Genomic DNA, 25,192 nt, shown 5'->3' on the forward strand with positions numbered 1-25,192 from the left:
TTCCCACATGGAAAAGGGCCTAGGACCCTTAGTTGCTTCCCCTGGATTCGCTTTCCCCTCACCCTCCCAGAACATCAGACTCCTCCTAATCCCCTCCAGGGCCTGCTTTTTGAAATTCAAAAAACCCCCTGGCTATGGAGCCCCGGGCCCCTCCCCAGCCCCAAATCCATTCTCTACCCAGCCTGCTAGACTCCTTCCTCCTGGTCCCCAGGAAAGAAGACATTGAGCAACTGTGGCGGCAGGCAGGAGGTGGAGCTGGAGTGGCAGGTCCCACCTGTCCTGATCTGGACGCTTCTAGCCCTCAGGGAGGAGCCCCTCTCCCCTGGCCTTGGAGGCCCTGTCCCTCAGGCACACTCACCTTCTTGGGCAGCCCCTTCCGCGCTCTCTGCAGCTGCCTCACCAGGCTGGCCAGTTTGTTCGAGGGCCGCTTCTAGAGGGCCAAGGACAAGATCCTTGAGAGCAGAATAGCCTCAGTCCCCTTGCGCCCACCGTCTTGGACTGCAGACCCTAGACGTCCGACCTACGTCTGCTGATACTGACGCTCCATTCCCCTGAAGCATGCCACGAGTCCTTCTAGAACAATCTCAGCTCCCCCATTCAGTCCATGGGGGACCTGGAGCTTGGAGCCTGGCCTCCCTGAGCCTGTTTTCCCATGGGCAGAAGGGGGAACTCCACCTACCTCCTGCGGTCTCCTGAGCACTCAGGATCCTCTTAGGATCATCATTTTTGTGGCCCACAACCCATCCCCACCCCATCTGTGAGCAGGGGCCTGTCCTCTGGGCTGTCCGCGTTCATGTGGGCCCCCATGTGGACCTTCTCGATGGATGGACACAGAGAGACCTGAAATCTAGCCTAGGGAGTCTGGATGGGCAGCACCCGCTTGTCCCAGCCCCAGGGGGAATCTTCAGCCCAGGCTGTCAGCACATTCCTGCCAAAGGCTTCTGCTCCCCGAGGAATGCTTCAGGCCATTCCCTACTTCATCCACACAGGATCACGCCTCCTTCCACCCCTCTCCTGTCCTTGGAGCCCTGCACCTCCCGTGCTACCTTGATGAGTAGTTCCCTGCCCTGGGGGTTGCCTTCTGTGCAGAGCTGTTGGAATGTTCGGAAGCTCTTCCTGAAGAGAGGGAAAGAAGTTAGGCTCAGGGGAGTCCTAACGTGGCAGGGTAGAGTGCGAGTCCCTTTTCTTGGAGCAGCCCCGCATGTCCACGGGGCTGGCTGAGGGTTTGCTCTGGGCTGCTCTGAGCACTGGGGTCTTCGTAGGACATGGGAGGGCGTTCTCCTGGGCGTCCCCCTGGGCGTCCCTTCCCAGCTTAATTGAACAGCTCGGTTTGGGTGGGGTTCTGGCTGAACCATGGGCAGAGACTTCAGTGGCTGCCAAGTCACCACGTGGAAATATGGAATTCAGCTGAGGCCAGGGTGGGGCATGGAGGACATTGGATTTCTCAAGCAGGAGGCCTGGTGGCCTGTTCCCCAGGAAGGCTGAGAGGAGCAGCCCCGGGCCCAGGTCCTTTGGTCAGGGTTTGCTGCCTCCCAGGAGGTCCAAGCTGACTGAGGGGGGCAAAGGACAGGCCTGTGGGAGATCCCGCCTCCATCCTGGCCCCTCCTGCAGAGAAGCCTCCTCACCTGGAAACGTTGTCCCATGTCTTCTGCAGGCGGTGGAGGGAGGCACTCTGCAGAGCCGCCAGGATGACACGCAGGGAGGAGTAGTTCCCTAGGATCTGACAGGCCTGGGGGAGGGAGGAGAAGGAGCTGTCAGTGGGAGAGCAGGAGCCCCAGATGCTCGAGAGCTTTAGTGCCCCCCTCGGTTTAGGGCTCCCCCACGGGTGAAGCTGATGTCCAGGGAGCTGCAGAAGGGCACAGGTCAGCCCTAAAGAGGAACACTGCTGGCGAGAGGGAGGATTTTCCCTCACTGCAAAGGAGGCGTCACGTGGGAACTGAGCGTCCCAACGTTGGGCCATGCCCCCGGGAGGAAGAGCCTAGGGACCACAGGCCTTAGAGCAGGGCCTTCAGCCCTGAGAAGGGAGCGAGACAGAAGAGCAGTTCCCGAGGCTCAGGCGAGCCTCAGGGAGCTGGGCCTCCCACAGCATACCTTGGCCACCCGGATCCAGTGGCCCACCACCACGGCCCTGTCCCGGGCTGTCATGCTTGGGTCGCCAAGGCACGTGGTGACGATGCAGCTGGCCACAGCATTGAAGTGGGCGATGGTGGCCCGGACTGTGGGTGCCAGGTGCTCGTTGCCAGGCCTGTTCCTCCGGGACCAGACGGAGCCCAGGCACTGATGGGGCACCACCTTCTTGAACAGCTCCTAGGGGACAGGGGGAGGTGTGTTGAGCCCCACACATGTTCGCCCATGCAAGACTCATGTCCTCGGGAGGGGTCCCAGGTCAGAGCTGGAGCTCAGGAGGCTGCGAATGTGGCCGGAGCCTGCTTAGAGAGCCTGCATTTCATGCCCCTCTTCTTCTCCGAGGGAAGCCAGTGCGGGATGCCCCAGGAGCCAAGAGAGGCAAGGGAAGGGAGGAAGGCGTGTGCACCCTGATCATTCCATGTCCAGGGGGCCGCACCAGGTGGTGCTCCCAAGGGGGCATCTCCTCCTCCAAATGCTCATCCCTGCGGTCCCTGTCTCCTTACAGGTGCCCATTGTCACCTGGTGGCTGAAAGCATGGCTTTCCGTGTCTAGCCTGTCCTTCAGGACGCATCAGATGCCTAAGCCAGGTTGATGGTGCTCAGGCTCCCAGGCAGATGGGTGGGCGACCCATGGACGGGATTGCACACAGGGAGCTGCCCTCCTCCCCGCGGGGGACCAGAGCCTTCCCATTTACGGGCTCTCGCTTCTGAGTCATTGCATCTGCGTGGTACCTCTGCCTCAGTCCTTCTCAGTGCCTGTCTCCACAGTCCGCAGCTGGACAGTGAAAGCTCAGGTCTAAAAACCCTGATGGGTTTCCCCGGTCGGTTAGGGCTGCAGCTGAGATCTGGCCCTATATCCTAGGAGTCCACATCAGGGAAAAGCCGGTATAGGGCAGCGGAGAGCAGAAGAAAAGCCGGCCCTGCCCTCCTACCCTGGGGGCCCAGCTGCTCACCGCATCCATGTAGGTGAGCTGCTCTGCCACCAGCTTGGGAGGGAAGTCCAGGAGGTCAGGCTCCTTCTCTTTGAGCCGCTTCTTGGGTTGGCAGGATGCCTCTGCGGCTGGAGTGGGCTCAGTGGCACCTGCGACAGCTGGCGTGCAAACTCCCAGGCAAGCCGATGGCCCAGCCGTCTGTGCCTCAGGACCCGGCGACCATCCGTAACCTAGGAGCCCCTGTTCCAGTTCTGGAGCAGCCGGTGGAGGGGAGGCTGGCTCGGACCCTGAAGGTGATGGCTGATGCAGAGCCAGGGTTGCCTCTCGCTCCATGGGAGGCTCTTTGGCCGGCTCAGCTGCTGGAACGCGTCGCATAGCGGACACGGGGGTGGGAGTAAGGGGAACGATTCAGCCACATCACTGACACTCCATGTGCCTTTCCCTGAACAGGACGGATCCCATGGCCTTTCAAGGAATACCCAGCCCATGAGCCCCATCCCAGATGGCCTTCCCAGCTTGCAATGCCCCTTACCCTCCGCCTCAGCCTCTGTGAGCTGCAGAAGTTCCCGCTGCCTCAGCGGAACGGGGGCATGGGTGTTTAGGTCCCGGTCATGCCACGTGACGTGCACATAGGCCCCCTTGACCTCCACATGGGCAGTGTGCAGGGACTGCCCGATATCCTGCCGTGTCTGCTCAGGCCAGGTTCCCAAGATGGGACACAGAGTGCTGGGGAAAGTCAAATGTGGGGCAGAGTCAGAGACCTGGCCTTCCCTTCCTTTTCCACGCTACTCCCACAGCACCATCCTTTCGGTGTGGGCCCCACAGAATGGCGCCAGCCCACTTGCAACCCCTCTGGAGCTGTCCTTGCTGACTGCTGACCACGTGGGATGAGGGAGGGACCTCCCATAGGTCTGTCCTTTGGCCCCTCAGTCATGCATCCTCCCTGCAGACCAGTGTCTGGGCTTTGGTTGGAGGCCGACGGGTGAGTGGTCCGGTCCCCACCCTTTCTGTCCTTGGCCCCACTTGTGGTGGTCAGCGGAGGTGGATATGGATAGGGGCAGGCGGAGCAAGAATGGACCATCCAAGGGATGGCTGTTGTAGGCACCAACTCAGCCCACAATGGGCTCTGCTTCCCAGAGTGCTTGGCATCCCGTCCACACCTCTCTCGGACTCTTTGGCCTCTTCAGAGGAAGCTGCCCCACTAAGCTCTCCCATGGAAATCGAGAGTCCTGGGAGATCCATGGTTCTGAACATCCCTCGCCAGCAACATCCCCTGTCGCCTCCCACCCTGCTCTGTGGAGGCAGCAGGACCTCCTCTGGCACCCAAAGACCTATCCTGTTCTTCCTTGATCGTAGAGTGCATCCTCGTGGTCCCAAGAGAGGTGGATCCATTCATCCCTAGAGTAGGTCACAGAGATGCCCCATCTGATGAACGCTAGACATGCGTGCTTAGGATGTGGAGAGTGCCTATGTGACCCTGGGACGAGAATGGAGACCCAGACATTGTCTCTACGTTACCCATTCACTGCTCTTGGTGACTAGAGAGAGCCTGCATTCCTAGGTGCTTAAGAGCCATGATTGAATGAAATCATCCCAAACAGGACTTTGCAAATCCTGAGTGGCCCTTGGGCTGCTCTGCCTGCTCCCAGTGTCCCCTCGACCTGGGCACATAAAGGACCACAGTCAGGACCAGCTAGATGGCATCTCAGAGGTCCTTTGCCAATAGGAAAGCTGCCAGCTTTCCGTTTCCTTTCTCTAGACCCAGAAGGACCACAGGCCTGTGAGGGTTGAGCCTGAACGCGTCTTCCCTGGAGAGGGAAATGTTCAGCGCGAAGACGCCCAGCATGTCCAGCAGCCCTTTCTGCAGAGCCGGGCCCCAGAGAGGCGCGTGCCATGTTTCCTCCCATGACTCCCTGCAGTCGCCCTACGAGGTTCATCCTCTTAGCACCTCCACTTTTCCGGACAGGAGAGGGAAAGTCAGAGAGGTGCAGTGACATTCCCAAGTCCTACAACTAGTAGACGGAAGGCTCCCCCTTGTGCTGGCTATGAGGTGGGCACTCACCGAGGGAACTGGTGATCCCGGACCTGCCGGGCTGACGGGAACATCTGATAGATGGAGAACATGGTGGTGACGATTGAGAGGCTTCTATCCGGGAAGGATAGCAGCAGGGAATGTCTCCATCTCTGCACTGTGCCTTGTTTGAGCTCCAGCATCGTGCAGGCCTCGTCCGGGGACAGGGATGATGCCTTTTCCAGCAGGCAGACAAGGGGGCGGGGTGGGGAGCAACATAGTCAGCTTCAACGCCGTGAAGCCCCAGGAAGAGCAGGGTCTGGAGCTCAGACTGCATCCTCCCATCCCTTTGGGAACTTGGGCAAGACGACGAGGGACTTGTGTGCCCACCCAGAAAAAAGGTTCTTGGCTGAAAACCTAAAACCAACCTCCAAAGGACCCATCTAGGCTTAAATGTACTGGTGACTTCAACATGTGTGGTTCGCTGGACAGCAATAGCCTGTCTGTCTCTTCCTAGCCCGTATGAAGATCTGTATGTGTATGCCATGGAGTCATGAGGAAGGAGCCCTACTGTTGAGAGGAGAAAAGAGAGGTTGAGAATCTCCAAGCCTGCTCAAGGTCATCCGCGTTGGGTCTGAGATCTGTCCAAAGCATGGGCTACATGGCATTTCGCCTATGCTGATGCGGTTTGGCCTGTTGCTGTCAGGGGCAGAAAGGTTCAGGGGGAAACCACCTTCCTTGGCAGGCCCCAGGGCAGCCAGTTGTGTCTAGTCTGGGCTGTGGGCTGGCCCCGGTCATCTCTGGGTCCTGAGACTGGCCATGAACCTGGGCCCGTTCTCACCCCAGACCAGGACTGGATGTTGTTGGTGGCCTGAGGTCCCTGCTGCTTGTCAAGGGAGATGGAGTAGCTGAAGCCTTGCAGCAGCTCATGCCAGAGCCAGCTACCTGGGCCAGGAGGCATCGGAGGCCTTCCACCCAATCTTTGGGTCTACGGTCTGGCAGATGGAGTGACCCAAATCATCTGTGAGGACCCTTGAGGTGCCCTTTCCTTGCAGCATTGCTGGAATGGCAAGCAGTTTGAGTCACGTCAAGTTCCAGCAGCAATGCTAGACCGAGTCACTGTAGCAGACCACGTCCTTTAGAAAGGGGGACTGTGAGGACCTAGAGGGAAAGAGCCTGTGAGCTGGTGGACCTCCTAGGATTCGATGTGTTCTGAGAGTTGATACATTCCAGAAAGACCTGTAGAATGGCTTGATCCCACCGGCCCTTTTGTAGGTTCAATCACCCTATCTGGTATGAGGATTTAGAAGGGCGTGGGCCAGTTCTCCAGAACCCAGCTGGGTTCTCCACTTGTTAGCTGGCATGAGTAGGGAAAATCGTAAAACCCGTGGGAAAAGGCCAAGATACTCATGGCTTTGTGAAAAGCAACACAAGGCCAGAGGAAAGAAATCAAAACAACTTCCCCCCATGCCACGGAAAGCATTCACTCTATTCTCTACCAGTCCCACGTAGGTGAAGAGTGTCTTCCTCCCTTACTTACCCATAGGTGTGGCATATGTGCGGAGGTGTGGGTTACTCTGGGGTGGGGCCGGTGGAATAGTCAAGTGGAAACACTCTGGGAAGGCCCCAGGTTTGTCCCCATCGTTGCATGGGGGCCCTGGGTGTGGAGGAGCTTCTTCCTATTCTCACCTCAGAGCAGCACTGATCCTGGGTGGCCTGGGACACCTGACCCTTGTCCAGCGAGTTGGAGTCATTGAAGTCCCCAGCCAGCTCATTCACAGTCTCTGGGGTGCAGCTCTGAAAAGGCAGTGCCCCATAGACACAGGGCCAAGAGCCATTAGCAGCCTCCCGGAACATTGCCACCAGGGGACACCCCCACTAGACATCGTGTTCTCCAGTTCAGGCTAAGAGGGATGGCTGAAAAGACATTGAGCAAGGACGTAGCCAGAGGACACTCTAAGGCTCATGACTACCATGAGCCTTATCATTGTGTCACCCTCCCCTTTTCATCCAGCCTGCTATGACCTGGGGTATGAACATGACAGATGGGTCCAGCCTCCAACACCAGGCAGCTTGCTTCTGCCCAGGAAGGGCATATCCCTCATCCCCTGTCCCCACTTCTACAAACACACACACATACACACACACACACACACACACACAAACAGGGAGAGAGAGAGAGAGAGAGAGAGAGAGAGAGAGAGAGAGATGCGCTCCCACACAGTAAGGGACAGTGGTGTGTGCCCGCTGAGGTGGGACCACAGTTGTTGCCCACTCTCCAGTGGGCTGCCCCGAGCTGCCTTGTGTTACCTGTTGGTGTCTCCGGCCCCATGACCAGAAGCTTCGGAAAAGAGGGCTGAAGCACTGTGTGCAACTGCAGTCATGTCTCTGGCTCTGGGCTCCTGTGGGCCCAGCACCCCTGGAAGTAGGAAGACAACAACTGAACATGGTGTTCTGTCGAAGGTCTCCACTCAAGTGTGCTGGAGAGCAGGTTGCCCTTTGAAAGTGGGTGCCTGGTTGCCAGAGTTCTAAGTTCAGTTGGGGCCTATCATGAAGAATATGAGGTCACGCTTTCAGGATTCTAATACCTGGGGCCCTTCCTAAAGTCACCCCCTCTCTGCAGCCCCTTCACTTGGCTCTTGACCTCTCTTCCCCGGGACTGTACACAATGAGCCAAAAGTGCCAGAGGCACCATGCTCTGGAATTGGCACTCAGGTCCTCCCTTTCAGGAGACAGAGCTGAAGTCAGACGTTTGTTCTCTGTCCTTTCCCACTCCTGTGTCCTCAGTCATTGTGTGTCTCCCCTAGTGCCCACATTCCCAACCTGCATAGTGGGGACCAGGGAGAATCTAGTTCCTTGGGACATCTTAGGGTGTATGTAGACCGTATTTGTGGTATGTGTGCGACGGTGTCACGGGAAATCAGAGGCACACTTAGAAGGCCAGATGAATTGCAGGAAGGGGTGGGACGTGGCCTGGAGGAACGCTGCGAGGAGGCCTGGGTCCCGGCTTTGTGTCGTTTTGGAACCGTCCCTTTCCCTCTTGGCGTCATTATAATGGGGCACCATGATGGGGTGGAAATGCACGAAGATGCAGACTTTGTCATCCTCGGTAGTGAAACGGTTCAGTTGTTTCCCACATAGCTTTAGAAGGAGACCTCTTTCCCTCGTTCTGGTATATGAGGGGAGCAGCCTTCACAGTGGCTCCCAGGGATCCTGACCTGTGGTGGAGGCATCACTCTGCAAGCTCTGGGTGGTTAGCGAGTGGCTTCTGAGCCACGCGATGTACTTACTCAACGTGATGAAATAGCATGCCTCGTGTTTCTCTAGATGTCAGGCAAGGAGTTTCGCACTTCCTAGTTTCTTTGCTCATGGTCCACTTCTCCCTTGTTCCCCTTTTCTTCTCGGAATCTGAAGCGAAAAACATGCCCAGATGGTTGGCGCTGCCATCTATCGAGGCTCACAGTGCCAGGATCGGAGGCAGTGGCAAGGCCAACATGCGCCCAGAAACTCAGATTCTGAGTTGAATGGCTCCCCGAATGATGGGTGCTAAGTTGGGGAAAATCCTCTGCTAGTCCAGCCTCAGTTACAACCACGGGCTCACAAGTATGGTGATGTGGAGGAAGCATGCGGAATTGTGCCTCCATTCCTCTTCTGCAACAACTGTGGGGCATTCAGTCCATGCATTTGAAGATGCAGGGTATTGGGGCAATGCCGTTGCAGAGGGACAAGAGATCGCTACCTGTCTCCCAGGCCTGAGGCCCTGTCCCTGCCTTCCTCACCACCCTCTGCTCTGCTCCCAGTTGCTCTCCAGCCACACTGGATGCCTCTTTCATGTCCTCTGGCCAACCCAGCTTCTGGTAGTGAGGCTCTAAGGCAGAGGTTCCTTCCCTCTTCATGACACAGGGCAGCCAGACTTGTGTGGGACTAGCTCCCTTGTTTTTATTCTGTCCTCAGCGCTGTCCCCCTCAGTGAGGCCTTTCGGGCCTTTCTCTCCAATGACTCTGCAGCCCTCTTTCAGAGTATTCTTCGTTTGTCTCACGGAACGCTTGCTCTTTTCTTTCGCATGGCACTGTTTGGTGCGTTGGTCCATCTCTAGACTGTGGGACCCTCCATACTGTGTTGCACAGTGACTTGTGCCAGTGTGCATTCCCACGGATGGTGTCCAAGGGTTCCCTGTTCTCCCTGTCCTCACCGGCATTTGTTAGCTCCTATGCTCCCAACCAACAATCTACCGTAGGATCCCAGAGTTCCACGCCTGGGAACATACTCCTAGACAGCCAAGGAATATGGCCAAGAACTCCCTGCGCCCACCCCCATGGTCAGGAATCCTTGTGAACACCGCTTATTCTGGTCATCCTTTTAGGGCCTAGGAAAATGAAGTCATTGTGTTGTGTAGCTGAGACGTGCACAGTGCTCGATGTCAGTTCTTTCAATCCAACTGGGGCCGAAAATATTTTACTATTCATAATGAGCCTCGGGAAAGTTGACTTGGTAAAGGAATGACACGTAAGCAAAACTGGAAACAGCAGAAGCTAAAGTCAGTAGATGACGACAGGCATAGGAACACCCAAGCCCTTGCATCAACAATGGGTTCTGAGTGGGGGGAAAAAATCAGGGAAGGAAAAATCAAGCAGACGAAGGAGAATGTTCAGTTTGGGTTCTGTTTGAAAACATGATCAAGGAATAACAGGTCTCAAGAAATTAACTCTGAAAAATACCTTCTCACATAAAGTTGTCCCGGGTGGGGCAATTCTGTCTTTCAACCTCGAAGTAGGCACAGAAGGACATTTTGTTGGCTCCATGTTGTCTCAAGGAAAATGGCAGAAGTCGAATGGCTGAGAGAGGACCTACCTGGAAAGGGTATAAAGGGCCAGATGAAATGGTCCTGTGTTCATTTCTCCATCTTTGCAGCTTTTCAGTGCAATTTATTTTTAGGTCGTGAAGTCCATGAAGTTCACGGAGTACATTCTAAATGTCTTAAAAAGCATTAATGTCTTTGTCCCAAGCTCCCTGGAACCCACCTTCCCATCTCCTTGGCATCTTGTCCATCTAAAGCTCTTTAGCATGCGTCAGACTCTTCCCGCGAGCGCCTCCTTCCAGCCCTTGGCAAACACCATTCTACTTTCTGTCCTTCGGAGTCCACTCTAGGTAGGTCCTAAGAGTGGAGTCCAAGTTGGTTATCTTCATGCATACTCCTCTCACTTAGCACACCCTCCTCAACGTTCGCCCACGGGGTGGCGCATGTCAATGTTTTTGTCCTCTTTAGCGAATGAATACTATCCCAACGTCTGTATATACAACATCTGTTCCTCCCTGGACAGATACTTGGATTGCGTTCATGGGTTAGCTTTTAGGAACCATGCTGCCATGAGAAGGTGTGCTCAGATAAGTCTCCAGGACCATACTATCCTGTTCATGAATGTGGGTACCTAGCACAGAAGGGCAAGTACTAAAACACATGGTAGTGCGAAAGTTGATTTTTTAAAAACGGTTTATTTATTCATTTGTCAGCGTGAGAAAGAGGCATGCAGAAGCAGGAGAAGTGGCAGGCAGAGCAGGCAGGGGAGAAGCAGGCTCCCGGCTGAGCAAGAAGCCCGATGTGGGACTCCATCCCAGGATCCTGAGACCTCAACAGACTGAGCCACCCAGGTGTCCCACTCAAGTTGATTTTTGTGAAGAGCTGTCATACTGATTTCACAAGCATGCCCTTAAACATTCCTACCACACCCAATCAGCAAGGTTCCTAATTCTCTTTATCTTTGCCATGGCTTGGTCTTTTCCTTTCTCCCGAGTGTTTTGTTTTGTTTTGTTTTGCTTTGTTGTGTTTTGTTTTGTTTTTCTTTTTCCATGGGGAGCCAACCTCATGGATTCATAAAGGTATCTCATTGCTTGCAATTTCCTTCCTTGCGTATAGCTTTGAGGTTATGTCTCTTGCCCATGTGTACATTCACACATCACATTTGACTTGTTTTTCTCTTGTTGTTGATGTTGTTGAGTTCCTGGGATCTCTAGATATTGTGGATATTGAGAACCTGCCAGATCCATGGTTTGCAAACATGCTTTCCCGACTTCTGGACTGTGCTTTCCCTTGGTTGATAACGTCATTCAAGTCACAAAGATTTTAAGTATCCTGAATGTCCAGGGTGTGAGTTTCCTTTTCTTTTCCATCCTGTGCCTTGCAGGTCGTATCCATGAAATCATTGCACAATCCTGTTTTGTGAAGGTGAGGAAGATGGATGCTGCGGCGCTCGGAATTCAGAGAGGAAACAGGATCGCTGGTGGAGGCAGGCAGCAGCAGGAACTGGAGACGCACAGGCCTAATGCTGGGGTCCTGACCAGATGCGATGGCGCGATGATAGGAATAGGTACCTTGGGCGAGCAGGAGCCGTGTACTGGAAATGGTACCCTGCCCATTTGGGGCACCACTGTGTGTGGTGATGGCAGCAGTGAGACATAGGACTGGACATGTCCCCAAGCTCAGCCCTTCTTCAAAGGGAGCCTTTTATTGCCACCTGCTCCAGTCCTGTTTGAAGGGTTTCTTAATCCGACGAGGGACATAGATTTATTCCACGACAAAGGGTGATGATAGTGGTGTGGTGACACCTGTCTCCGAGGAACTTCTCATCCCTCTATCATGAGCCACTGTGACAGGTGAGCCACTGTCTGGAGTCAGCCGCCAAGAAGGGGTTCGAATGCCTCAAGGACACTGGGAACAACCTCCAAGAGGGACCAGTCTGTCATTGCCATGCTGAGCTGAATTCAGGTAAGACCTTTGTACCCTTGTTGTGTGTTCCCAGTTCATGGTCACGTAGTTCTGCAGGTTCTTCTATGGGAGAGAGGGCAGGGCCGTGTCTGAAGGGGAGCTGGAGAGCTCTGGCACGTCCACGACTGAGATGGAGACTTTGCCCCTAGTCATCCCTCAAGTGAACAAAGGGATGGATGTCATGCAGCATCCACCTTCCAGCCAGTACTATTCATGCCACCTTTCTGGAAAACTTGTAGTGAGGCCCTTGGAAAGGTTGGGGGGGGGGCGCACCTGTAGTCACTCCTGTGGCACATAGGGATATTACCTGCTTGGGGTGAGTCACCTTGAAGAAAAAAAGGGTTTGCCCCCTGTCAAGAGTGCTCCGAAATGACTAGAAGGGCATGAGGACTGCAACTGGTGAAAGCCTGTTTGAAAAACTTCTTTAGGGCTGAAAGGGGTAGAATGTCCTGAGCATTGCCTTTTCGTGAATAGGCTATGTCATTTCCTTGCTTGAGGGAAGAAAAGAAATCATCCCGTATTTTCCACTTTGAAAATCAAGGAAACACAGAACCTTGGATTGTATTTTGTTGTTGTTGTGGAAAGTCAGTAAGCCACCGTACAGTTCCTCATCAGCTTCCGAGGTAGTAGTGCCCAGCTGTTCATCAGTTGCGTTTCACCCCCAGTGCTCATCCCATCGCATGCCCTCCTTTATGCTCCTGCCCGAATTGTCCCATACCCGCACCCACCTCCCCTCCAGCAACCCTCTGCTTGTTTCTTTGCTTTTTTTTTTAATTTAATTTTTCTTTATTTTCAGGATAACAGTATTCATTATTTTTGCACCACCCCCAGTGCTCCGTGCAATCCGTGCCCTCTATAATACCCACCACCTGGTACCCCGACCTCCCACGCCCCCGCCCCTTCAAAACCCTCAGATTGTTTTCCAGAGTCTATAGTCTCTCAAGGTTCACCTCCCCTTCCAGTTTTCCCTAACTCCCTTCTCCTCTCTAACTCCCCATGTGCTCCCTGCTATTTGTTAGGCTCCTCTGCTTGTTTCTTAGAGAAGAGCCTCGCATCGTTTTTCTCCCTCTCTGGTGGCTTCCCATTCAGTTTTCCCTCCCTTCCCCTGTGATTATCAAATGGCTTCATGCATAGGTGGAACTTAAGACCCAGGGCAGGGGATCCCAGTGGGCTTTCTTTCAGTGAGGTTATTGTGTACCTTCCCATGTTTGGCCGCATTTCGCTTTTCCTGGGAACTGACCCATTCCAGTGATATGTGTCCATTGTGTGTGGGGGGACGGGGGTTCTTCATTCTTGCTCAGGGAGTTGGGATCCTGATGCTGGTGTCAGGAGAACCTCCTCTGTGTTCCTGTTCCACTGGTGCCCTTTGGGGCCTCCCTTTCCTTCTCTGGAAGACGATGAGAGATCCAGTTGTGCAATGTTTTCCAGAAGGCCCTTTAGCTCAGTCTTCCAGGGGCTAGAAATAGCCAGCTTTGGTTTAGTCCACCAAACACGGGGTAGCAATATTCCCTTCAACTACTCCATGAGGACACACAACCAAGGAGAATGGAAATACCAGAGGAGCGTAGCTCCAAGGGGACGTCGGTGAAATGCTTTTACGACAGCCAATATCATAGGAAGGTGTGTGTTTTCTGTGATCACAGAGGTGGGCACTGGCCTTTCCATATCAACAGATGTCACTTTTGTCTTTGGGCTCTTTCACTGATCTTTAAGGTGCATTCACGTACAGCCTGAGGAGACCTGATTGGGAAACTCTCAGAGCGTAATCTCATTTTGGTCTCCTAATACCCACCTTTCAAAGACAATTTTGAAAATACAGTCTAATGGACGTACAGTATTTTCGTCGTTTCAGTTGAAGAGTAGGGATTCAGGAATTCTGTATGTGACTCGGTGCTCAGCACAGTAAGTGTCTTCTTAATCCCCACCCCCTCTTCCACCCATCCGCCCACCTGGTTCCCAACAGTATGTTCCCTATATTTGAGCCGGTGTTTTTGATTGCCTCTGTTTCCTGATTCCCTTTATTCTTTTCTGTTTCTGAAAAGTCACACATGAATCAAAGCCCATGTTAACAAAACACCCACGGTTCGGTCCACAGTGGCTCCCAGGGTTCCCCATCCCTGCTCTGTACCTGCCTGTCTCTCCTCTGAGCGGTTGCTGAAAGGTTTCTGACCAAGGGAACATAGGGCAAGAGATGGTCTTTGACAGCTTCAAGCTTTCATGACCAAACCCGTTGTCACTTCCCTGGGACTCTCTTGTGTTCCATCGCTTTCTGCCCAGTATCCCGGAACTTCGCAAGCCAGCACTGGTGTTTCGAATGGCCTTGCACAGAGGCCACAGTGGAAGCAGCGTAGGAGTGCCCAGGCTACTAGGGAGAAAGGGACTCAAGCTCAGGATTTCGCTTCCACTGAACAAACTGTCTTTCCTGCCATCCTGCCTCCCTATACTCTGGAGGAGAAGAGGAGGAGAGGCCTGTGGGGGTGGACCAAGCCCTGCCTGGCTGTTGATCTTCCTGACAATCAAACACCTCTTTGTGGCTGCCAGACGGTTGCGCATCGATCTCTTCCTGGTGGTGAAAGAGAGGACGTTTTGTCCACTGGTCCGCTGGCAAGTTGTCTCTCCGTGTGCTCCGGGGACAGGTGGCCGGGGCATTAGCTGCGAGCATGCTGGAAGTGCAGAGTGTCAGGTCCCTCCCAGGGGTACTCAGTCGGAATCTGCCCTTTGCCGAGAAACCCTGGGCATCAGAGCCTGAGAGGGTCGTCCCCCCAAAAGCACTGTGGAATGTTCCACAGAGGGAGCGCTAATGGGCCACCTTGATCCACCAGTGGGGAAGGGGTGGTTGTTTCCTGGGCCCTTTGGGCCATTTCTCTCTGCCGAGAACCCCCTGAAGGGTTGATTCCCCAGTGGCCCTGGTGGGGATGGTCCTGGGAGAAAGGAAAGAACACCCCCCAGGCTGGGACTTAGAGTCGAGATGGAAGCTAAGCCTGCACCCAACAGCAGGAGCTCCAACTCGCCCAGGCTGAGCGACTGCTCAGGAGCTCTGTGTTGTGCTTTGGCTAGGTCCTTATGTGTCAGCTGATGGTATTGGGGATTTTTCTTGTGGTGCTGGATCCTGTCTTCTTAGATTCCCTGGCGCTGTATCTGCAAGGTTGGGGACCCTTGGCGTGTCCTTTTGCTTCCATGTAATTTTGGACATCCTCTTTGGATTCCGGGTTGACCCAGTGCTGGTTGGGTAGCATGTAATTGAACTTCCATGGATTCGTGGTCTCTCCAGGGTTGCTCTTAGGGTTCATTTGGCGTTCCGTAGCATCGTGCTGAGAAAAGATGCGTGGGATGATATCCATCTTTTGGAGTTTGTTGAGACTTGGGTTGTGCCCTAACGTGTGATCTACTCTGGAGAATGTTCCATGTGCACTGGAAATCCAGCACTGCGGATGCTGCGGTTTCAGGGTGGAAGGTTCTGCATCTACGTGTTGAAACAGGTGCATCCCTCAAAGCCATAGATTCCCTGTTGATTGTCAGTTTGGATCCTGTGTCCATTAGCAGATGTGGGGTGTTAGAGTCCCCCACTGCATGGTACGGCTGTCAAAGGTGACTTTATGTTTGTTATGCACTGTTGGATGCCTTTGGGTGCTCCCATGGTGCGTGTCTACATATTTCGAGATGTTCTCTCCTATTACATGGCCTCCCTTGCGAGGAAGTAGTGTCCTTCTCTGTGGCTTCGTACCTCCCCCCTTTGGTTCAGAGTCTGTTGTGTCTGGAGAGAAGGATTCCTACCCTTGCTTCGTTTCGCATCCATTTGCATGATAGACGCTTCTCCCCTGCTCACATTCCATGTGTGTGTTGGTCTACCGCGTCAGGCGAGTTCCCCATTTCAGACAAGTGAGTGGAACATGGGTGTGTCACCTGGTGGATGATGGAGACCAGGGACTTCAGAACCACCTGGACCTGACAGTGCCCTTGGCCAGCCAGGAGAGTGTGGGGTTTCTCTGGTCAAGGATCTGAACCTTTATCCTGGCAAGGGAGAACCAATCTCTGCTCCATCAGGCCCCAGCCAGGGAGCAGTGGCTACCATGGACCTGACCAAGAGGGTCAGGGGCCTGAAGGGCCCCACGGCCTTGCCAAGAACTGCGTAAGGAAATGCAGGATGGCTGGACATCCTAGCTCCTAGGTCAGCATAGACGTGAATAGAGCCAGAGACACCTCCCAGTTTCTTTCGTTTTTCTCCAGCCTCACCCAAAAGAAGCAGGGAAAAGGAATCCAGAGATCCTGGATAAGGATCCCAGGGGGATTCCAGTCTTGGTAAAGGGTGAACCTGGAGAGCCTCTAGGGAAACTGAGGACGGGACGTCCTGCCTGCCCTTCTTCCATTTACAAAATATCTTCCTCAGATTTTGGAGCTTCCACAGGCAGGGTTGAATCTCTTTGCATGTGTTTTCCCTACATCGTGCTGATGCAATTCAGGAGACTGAACTCGACAACCGTCAGTCCCAAATACTGGGTCCAAACCCGCACAAACACACGCACACGTAGCATATCCCCAAGGAAGCAAGACATCGTCCTCCTTGCTTTAGAGGGTAGAGTAGCAGCCCCTCTCCTGGGCAGCACATAGTTCTGGGGAGGGAAAGGAACTCTCCAGGACTCGCCTGGTCAGGGTTTGTTGCCTTCCTGGGGAAGGACCTGCAACGTCTCCATCTCAGGGGTCCTGAGGGCTGTGTCTGCTGTTTGCCCAGATGCCTGACACAGAAATGAACCTGTCCTCTGAGGAAACGGCATTGGGAGGTGCCACCAGTAATGAGTAGTGCCACCAGAAGTGAGGAGGGCTGGCTCCTCTCCTTTCTGCCCCATTGAATAGCTGCTGACTCTGTAAGATTTCTGGGTTCAGGAATGAAGAAGAGAGTCTGTACACGTTGTACATTACCGTAGGAAATAAAAGAACCAAACGCACACGTGGGCAGGTAGAGGAGAAAATAAAAACCTTTATTATTATTATTATTATTATTATTATTATTACTACTACTACTATTATTATTTGGGTAAGAAAACTTTAATCCCAAGGGTTCTCATTCCTTTTTGTTGTTGTGGTGGTGGTGGTTGTGGTTAAATAACAACCCTTTAATTATATTCAATATTGCCCCTTCCAGAACAAGTAATTCTGTATGGGAGAGGAAGGGGTGTTGAGCAGCGGATGGGGCTCGTGCACCACAAGTAGCCCAGGGGCCGAGGGGCAATCCTTGGCTCAGCCAGTGTGCACGGGTTCAGGTCTGATGGTGGCTGTAGCCAGTGGTCCTGGTGCTTGTGTTCTGCTGGCCAGCTAGGACCGCGGCTCCAGCTGGCATGACAGGTTGTAGCTAAGGACAGAGGGACACCTGTGAGTTGAGCAGCAGCTGGCATTCAGGAGTCCCTCCCAGGGTTTTCCCACAGCTGGTGTCTGGCTGCCCAGGGAGCCCTAGAAGGAGGATCCCAGGCGGGGCCAGCAGAAAGAGTCCACCCCGACGTCGCCTGACCCAGCTCCTGAGTGGGCCTCACCTGTCCTCCTCGCTGAGCCGCTCCACAGCCCAGAACCAGGCCGTGAATGGATGCTGGGGCTCTAGGCAGTAATTCTCTGCCGCCGCCTGGAGCAGCATGATGTCCGTGAGGACTCGGTATTCCTGGGCCGGGACAGAGGCACAGGATGCACCCTGAGCCTGGGTGGGGAAGCTACAGGGCCAGGTGAGGGCCGAGCAGCGGGACAGGGGTCGGGTCCTGGGTCTTGGCACACATGACCACCCTCCTGCATGCAACTTCGTCTGGTCCCAAACTGTTCTCAGAGGCTAGTAGAATTAGCCCCTCCTCCATCAAGGGAAGTTCTCCTTGATGCCCTTGTGGATCCCTACTGACTGACTCGATGGGTCTTGCACTTCATTCTTAGCAACCTGTCCCAGGAAATGGGAGATGGAGGGGAGTGGATGGAGCCAAGCAATGTTCTTCCCAGGGGCGTCTCTGATAGGGTCTGCCTGCCCTTCCCTACAGCCAGGGCTACGTATGCTCACCTTATTCTTTTTGCGGTGGTTGATCTCATTGCCCTGGAAAGTAGACAACCATTGTCCTTCAGAAAGAGGCCCCCGGTCAGTCCTAGCACCTTACACCCACCCGTTCTGAGGCTGCGCGTAGGCCAGGACCCCGGAGTGGGCCGCCAAGCCACACACACAATGAGACTGGGGTTAGGGCAAGCCCTGGGGTCCAGAGGAAGGAAGACTGGGGGATGGTGAAAGGGCTCCCGGTCAGCACCCTGCAGCACAACACTCTGTGGTGACTGAAGGGAGCGGCAGACGCCTCAGGCAGGCAGGATCTGCTGGGCTCCTGAAGTGTGGCTGATGTGCAGGGTCCTGACTTCACTGTCCCCGACAGGCAAGGTCTGAGGGAGAGGCTGCAGCCCATGCACACAGAGCGCATGCAGCTTCACCTTCAGGATGCGCTGGTGCTTCCCCAGTCTTGGGCCACCCGTCTGGGTGCAGACTCCCTTCCCTCAGCACTGAGATGGGCAAGAGATGCCAGTTCTTAGGGGCGGCTGTGAGGCTGTGGGGAAGGGAGGTCTCCGAAGGACTCAGAGCTCAGGGCTCAGTCCGGGGACTCTCTGCTCCCTGTCCTCAGGACTCTGGTCCCTCCTCCACAATCCTCAGGCTCACCCACCTCCAGGTAGTCCTCCATTGCTGTATCAAGCACCACCAGGTCGGAGAGGAAAGTGCCAAGGTATGGGACGACACCCTGTGTCATGAGGGGTAGGTTTGGGATGAGTCCCTGCTGTCTGGTGCCCACAGGGGCCCTCCCCGAAAAGACTTCAGCGTCCTGGCCCACCCCACTTTCCCACATGGAAAAGGGCCTAGGACCCTTAGTTGCTTCCCCTGGATTCGCTTTCCCCTCACCCTCCCAGAACATCAGACTCCTCCTAATCCCCTCCAGGGCCTGCTTTTTGAAATTCAAAAAACCCCCTGGCTATGGAGCCCCGGGCCCCTCCCCAGCCCCAAATCCATTCTCTACCCAGCCTGCTAGACTCCTTCCTCCTGGTCCCCAGGAAAGAAGACATTGAGCAACTGTGGCGGCAGGCAGGAGGTGGAGCTGGAGTGGCAGGTCCCACCTGTCCTGATCTGGACGCTTCTAGCCCTCAGGGAGGAGCCCCTCTCCCCTGGCCTTGGAGGCCCTGTCCCTCAGGCACACTCACCTTCTTGGGCAGCCCCTTCCGCGCTCTCTGCAGCTGCCTCACCAGGCTGGCCAGTTTGTTCGAGGGCCGCTTCTAGAGGGCCAAGGACAAGATCCTTGAGAGCAGAATAGCCTCAGTCCCCTTGCGCCCACCGTCTTGGACTGCAGACCCTAGACGTCCGACCTACGTCTGCTGATACTGACGCTCCATTCCCCTGAAGCATGCCACGAGTCCTTCTAGAACAATCTCAGCTCCCCCATTCAGTCCATGGGGGACCTGGAGCTTGGAGCCTGGCCTCCCTGAGCCTGTTTTCCCATGGGCAGAAGGGGGAACTCCACCTACCTCCTGCGGTCTCCTGAGCACTCAGGATCCTCTTAGGATCATCATTTTTGTGGCCCACAACCCATCCCCACCCCATCTGTGAGCAGGGGCCTGTCCTCTGGGCTGTCCGCGTTCATGTGGGCCCCCATGTGGACCTTCTCGATGGATGGACACAGAGAGACCTGAAATCTAGCCTAGGGAGTCTGGATGGGCAGCACCCGCTTGTCCCAGCCCCAGGGGGAATCTTCAGCCCAGGCTGTCAGCACATTCCTGCCAAAGGCTTCTGCTCCCCGAGGAATGCTTCAGGCCATTCCCTACTTCATCCACACAGGATCACGCCTCCTCCCACCCCTCTCCTGTCCTTGGAGCCCTGCACCTCCCGTGCTACCTTGATGAGTAGTTCCCTGCCCTGGGGGTTGCCTTCTGTGCAGAGCTGTTGGAATGTTCGGAAGCTCTTCCTGAAGAGAGGGAAAGAAGTTAGGCTCAGGGGAGTCCTAACGTGGCAGGGTAGAGTGCGAGTCCCTTTTCTTGGAGCAGCCCCGCATGTCCACGGGGCTGGCTGAGGGTTTGCTCTGGGCTGCTCTGAGCACTGGGGTCTTCGTAGGACATGGGAGGGCGTTCTCCTGGGCGTCCCCCTGGGCGTCCCTTCCCAGCTTAATTGAACAGCTCGGTTTGGGTGGGGTTCTGGCTGAACCATGGGCAGAGACTTCAGTGGCTGCCAAGTCACCACGTGGAAATATGGAATTCAGCTGAGGCCAGGGTGGGGCATGGAGGACATTGGATTTCTCAAGCAGGAGGCCTGGTGGCCTGTTCCCCAGGAAGGCTGAGAGGAGCAGCCCCGGGCCCAGGTCTTTTGGTCAGGGTTTGCTGCCTCCCAGGAGGTCCAAGCTGACTGAGGGGGGCAAAGGACAGGCCTGTGGGAGATCCCGCCTCCATCCTGGCCCCTCCTGCAGAGAAGCCTCCTCACCTGGAAACGTTGTCCCATGTCCTCTGCAGGCGGTGGATGGAGGCACTCTGCAGAGCCGCCAGGATGGCACGCAGGGAGGAGTAGTTCCCTAGGATCTGACAGGCCTGGGGGAGGGAGGAGAAGGAGCTGTCAGTGGGAGAGCAGGAGCCCCAGATGCTCGAGAGCTTTAGTGCCCCCCTCGGTTTAGGGCTCCCCCACGGGTGAAGCTGATGTCCAGGGAGCTGCAGAAGGGCACAGGTCAGCCCTAAAGAGGAACACTGCTGGCGAGAGGGAGGATTTTCCCTCACTGCAAAGGAGGCGTCACGTGGGAACTGAGCGTCCCAACGTTGGGCCATGCCCCCGAGAGGAAGAGCCTAGGGACCACAGGCCTTAGAGCAGGGCCTTCAGCCCTGAGAAGGGAGCGAGACAGAAGAGCAGTTCCCGAGGCTCAGGCGAGCCTCAGGGAGCTGGGCCTCCCACAGCATACCTTGGCCACCCGGATCCAGTGGCCCACCACCACGGCCCTGTCCCGGGCTGTCATGCTTGGGTCGCCAAGGCACGTGGTGACGATGCAGCTGGCCACAGCATTGAAGTGGGCGATGGTGGCCCGGACTGTGGGTGCCAGGTGCTCGTTGCCAGGCCTGTTCCTCCGGGACCAGACGGAGCCCAGGCACTGATGGGGCACCACCTTCTTGAACAGCTCCTAGGGGACAGGGGGAGGTGTGTTGAGCCCCACACATGTTCGCCCATGCAAGACTCATGTCCTCGGGAGGGGTCCCAGGTCAGAGCTGGAGCTCAGGAGGCTGCGAATGTGGCCGGAGCCTGCTTAGAGAGCCTGCATTTCATGCCCCTCTTCTTCTCCGAGGGAAGCCAGTGCGGGATGCCCCAGGAGCCAAGAGAGGCAAGGGAAGGGAGGAAGGCGTGTGCACCCTGATCATTCCATGTCCAGGGGGCCGCACCAGGTGGTGCTCCCAAGGGGGCATCTCCTCCTCCAAATGCTCATCCCTGCGGTCCCTGTCTCCTTACAGGTGCCCATTGTCACCTGGTGGCTGAAAGCATGGCTTTCCGTGTCTAGCCTGTCCTTCAGGACGCATCAGATGCCTAAGCCAGGTTGATGGTGCTCAGGCTCCCAGGCAGATGGGTGGGCGACCCATGGACGGGATTGCACACAGGGAGCTGCCCTCCTCCCCGCGGGGGACCAGAGCCTTCCCATTTACGGGCTCTCGCTTCTGAGTCATTGCATCTGCGTGGTACCTCTGCCTCAGTCCTTCTCAGTGCCTGTCTCCACAGTCCGCAGCTGGACAGTGAAAGCTCAGGTCTAAAAACCCTGATGGGTTTCCCCGGTCGGTTAGGGCTGCAGCTGAGATCTGGCCCTATATCCTAGGAGTCCACATCAGGGAAAAGCCGGTATAGGGCAGCGGAGAGCAGAAGAAAAGCCGGCCCTGCCCTCCTACCCTGGGGGCCCAGCTGCTCACCGCATCCATGTAGGTGAGCTGCTCTGCCACCAGCTTGGGAGGGAAGTCCAGGAGGTCAGGCTCCTTCTCTTTGAGCCGCTTCTTGGGTTGGCAGGATGCCTCTGCGGCTGGAGTGGGCTCAGTGGCACCTGCGACAGCTGGCGTGCAAACTCCCAGGCAAGCCGATGGCCCAGCCGTCTGTGCCTCAGGACCCGGCGACCATCCGTAACCTAGGAGCCCCTGTTCCAGTTCTGGAGCAGCCGGTGGAGGGGAGGCTGGCTCGGACCCTGAAGGTGATGGCTGATGCAGAGCCAGGGTTGCCTCTCGCTCCATGGGAGGCTCTTTGGCCGGCTCAGCTGCTGGAACGCGTCGCATAGCGGACACGGGGGTGGGAGTAAGGGGAACGATTCAGCCACATCACTGACACTCCATGTGCCTTTCCCTGAACAGGACGGATCCCATGGCCTTTCAAGGAATACCCAGCCCATGAGCCCCATCCCAGATGGCCTTCCCAGCTTGCAATGCCCCTTACCCTCCGCCTCAGCCTCTGTGAGCTGCAGAAGTTCCCGCTGCCTCAGCGGAACGGGGGCATGGGTGTTTAGGTCCCGGTCATGCCACGTGACGTGCACATAGGCCCCCTTGACCTCCACATGGGCAGTGTGCAGGGACTGCCCGATATCCTGCCGTGTCTGCTCAGGCCAGGTTCCCAAGATGGGACACAGAGTGCTGGGGAAAGTCAAATGTGGGGCAGAGTCAGAGACCTGGCCTTCCCTTCCTTTTCCACGCTACTCCCACAGCACCATCCTTTCGGTGTGGGCCCCACAGAATGGCGCCAGCCCACTTGCAACCCCTCTGGAGCTGTCCTTGCTGACTGCTGACCACGTGGGATGAGGGAGGGACCTCCCATAGGTCTGTCCTTTGGCCCCTCAGTCATGCATCCTCCCTGCAGACCAGTGTCTGGGCTTTGGTTGGAGGCCGACGGGTGAGTGGTCCGGTCCCCACCCTTTCTGTCCTTGGCCCCACTTGTGGTGGTCAGCGGAGGTGGATATGGATAGGGGCAGGCGGAGCAAGAATGGACCATCCAAGGGATGGCTGTTGTAGGCACCAACTCAGCCCACAATGGGCTCTGCTTCCCAGAGTGCTTGGCATCCCGTCCACACCTCTCTCGGACTCTTTGGCCTCTTCAGAGGAAGCTGCCCCACTAAGCTCTCCCATGGAAATCGAGAGTCCTGGGAGATCCATGGTTCTGAACATCCCTCGCCAGCAACATCCCCTGTCGCCTCCCACCCTGCTCTGTGGAGGCAGCAGGACCTCCTCTGGCACCCAAAGACCTATCCTGTTCTTCCTTGATCGTAGAGTGCATCCTCGTGGTCCCAAGAGAGGTGGATCCATTCATCCCTAGAGTAGGTCACAGAGATGCCCCATCTGATGAACGCTAGACATGCGTGCTTAGGATGTGGAGAGTGCCTATGTGACCCTGGGACGAGAATGGAGACCCAGACATTGTCTCTACGTTACCCATTCACTGCTCTTGGTGACTAGAGAGAGCCTGCATTCCTAGGTGCTTAAGAGCCATGATTGAATGAAATCATCCCAAACAGGACTTTGCAAATCCTGAGTGGCCCTTGGGCTGCTCTGCCTGCTCCCAGTGTCCCCTCGACCTGGGCACATAAAGGACCACAGTCAGGACCAGCTAGATGGCATCTCAGAGGTCCTTTGCCAATAGGAAAGCTGCCAGCTTTCCGTTTCCTTTCTCTAGACCCAGAAGGACCACAGGCCTGTGAGGGTTGAGCCTGAACGCGTCTTCCCTGGAGAGGGAAATGTTCAGCGCGAAGACGCCCAGCATGTCCAGCAGCCCTTTCTGCAGAGCCGGGCCCCAGAGAGGCGCGTGCCATGTTTCCTCCCATGACTCCCTGCAGTCGCCCTACGAGGTTCATCCTCTTAGCACCTCCACTTTTCCGGACAGGAGAGGGAAAGTCAGAGAGGTGCAGTGACATTCCCAAGTCCTACAACTAGTAGACGGAAGGCTCCCCCTTGTGCTGGCTATGAGGTGGGCACTCACCGAGGGAACTGGTGATCCCGGACCTGCCGGGCTGACGGGAACATCTGATAGATGGAGAACATGGTGGTGACGATTGAGAGGCTTCTATCCGGGAAGGATAGCAGCAGGGAATGTCTCCATCTCTGCACTGTGCCTTGTTTGAGCTCCAGCATCGTGCAGGCCTCGTCCGGGGACAGGGATGATGCCTTTTCCAGCAGGCAGACAAGGGGGCGGGGTGGGGAGCAACATAGTCAGCTTCAACGCCGTGAAGCCCCAGGAAGAGCAGGGTCTGGAGCTCAGACTGCATCCTCCCATCCCTTTGGGAACTTGGGCAAGACGACGAGGGACTTGTGTGCCCACCCAGAAAAAAGGTTCTTGGCTGAAAACCTAAAACCAACCTCCAAAGGACCCATCTAGGCTTAAATGTACTGGTGACTTCAACATGTGTGGTTCGCTGGACAGCAATAGCCTGTCTGTCTCTTCCTAGCCCGTATGAAGATCTGTATGTGTATGCCATGGAGTCATGAGGAAGGAGCCCTACTGTTGAGAGGAGAAAAGAGAGGTTGAGAATCTCCAAGCCTGCTCAAGGTCATCCGCGTTGGGTCTGAGATCTGTCCAAAGCATGGGCTACATGGCATTTCGCCTATGCTGATGCGGTTTGGCCTGTTGCTGTCAGGGGCAGAAAGGTTCAGGGGGAAACCACCTTCCTTGGCAGGCCCCAGGGCAGCCAGTTGTGTCTAGTCTGGGCTGTGGGCTGGCCCCGGTCATCTCTGGGTCCTGAGACTGGCCATGAACCTGGGCCCGTTCTCACCCCAGACCAGGACTGGATGTTGTTGGTGGCCTGAGGTCCCTGCTGCTTGTCAAGGGAGATGGAGTAGCTGAAGCCTTGCAGCAGCTCATGCCAGAGCCAGCTACCTGGGCCAGGAGGCATCGGAGGCCTTCCACCCAATCTTTGGGTCTACGGTCTGGCAGATGGAGTGACCCAAATCATCTGTGAGGACCCTTGAGGTGCCCTTTCCTTGCAGCATTGCTGGAATGGCAAGCAGTTTGAGTCACGTCAAGTTCCAGCAGCAATGCTAGACCGAGTCACTGTAGCAGACCACGTCCTTTAGAAAGGGGGACTGTGAGGACCTAGAGGGAAAGAGCCTGTGAGCTGGTGGACCTCCTAGGATTCGATGTGTTCTGAGAGTTGATACATTCCAGAAAGACCTGTAGAATGGCTTGATCCCACCGGCCCTTTTGTAGGTTCAATCACCCTATCTGGTATGAGGATTTAGAAGGGCGTGGGCCAGTTCTCCAGAACCCAGCTGGGTTCTCCACTTGTTAGCTGGCATGAGTAGGGAAAATCGTAAAACCCGTGGGAAAAGGCCAAGATACTCATGGCTTTGTGAAAAGCAACACAAGGCCAGAGGAAAGAAATCA

The 25,192-nt window shown here is 55.6% G+C and overlaps 1 protein-coding gene and 1 long non-coding RNA gene across 2 annotated transcripts in view; one reads left to right on the forward strand and one right to left on the reverse strand.

The window, feature by feature from the left end:
- The first annotated feature begins 11,253 nt into the window (after positions 1–11,253).
- The window catches only part of LOC309858209, a 60,675-nt gene continuing 46,736 nt past the window's right edge, over positions 11,254–25,192 (forward strand). Inside the window, exon 1 of the long non-coding RNA XR_014308103.1 lies at positions 11,254–11,832. This is a non-coding gene — a long non-coding RNA (uncharacterized lncRNA). The remainder of the gene's footprint in view (positions 11,833–25,192) is intronic.
- LOC309858208 (ral guanine nucleotide dissociation stimulator-like) lies at positions 17,354–23,320 on the reverse strand (the record flags this gene model as incomplete). Its single annotated transcript, XM_082750888.1, has 7 exons — positions 20,763–23,320; positions 20,297–20,400; positions 19,718–19,787; positions 19,030–19,101; positions 18,501–18,575; positions 17,861–17,893; positions 17,354–17,479 (listed from the first exon to the last, which is right to left on the reverse strand). Exons 1-7 carry the CDS (start codon positions 20,814–20,816, stop codon positions 17,354–17,356), a joined length of 534 nt encoding a protein of 177 aa, XP_082607014.1. The 5' UTR covers positions 20,817–23,320.

This window comes from Mustela nivalis, assembly GCF_964662115.1.
Source record: "Mustela nivalis genome assembly, contig: HAP1_SCAFFOLD_2026, whole genome shotgun sequence".
Classification (NCBI taxonomy): domain Eukaryota; kingdom Metazoa; phylum Chordata; class Mammalia; order Carnivora; family Mustelidae; genus Mustela; species Mustela nivalis.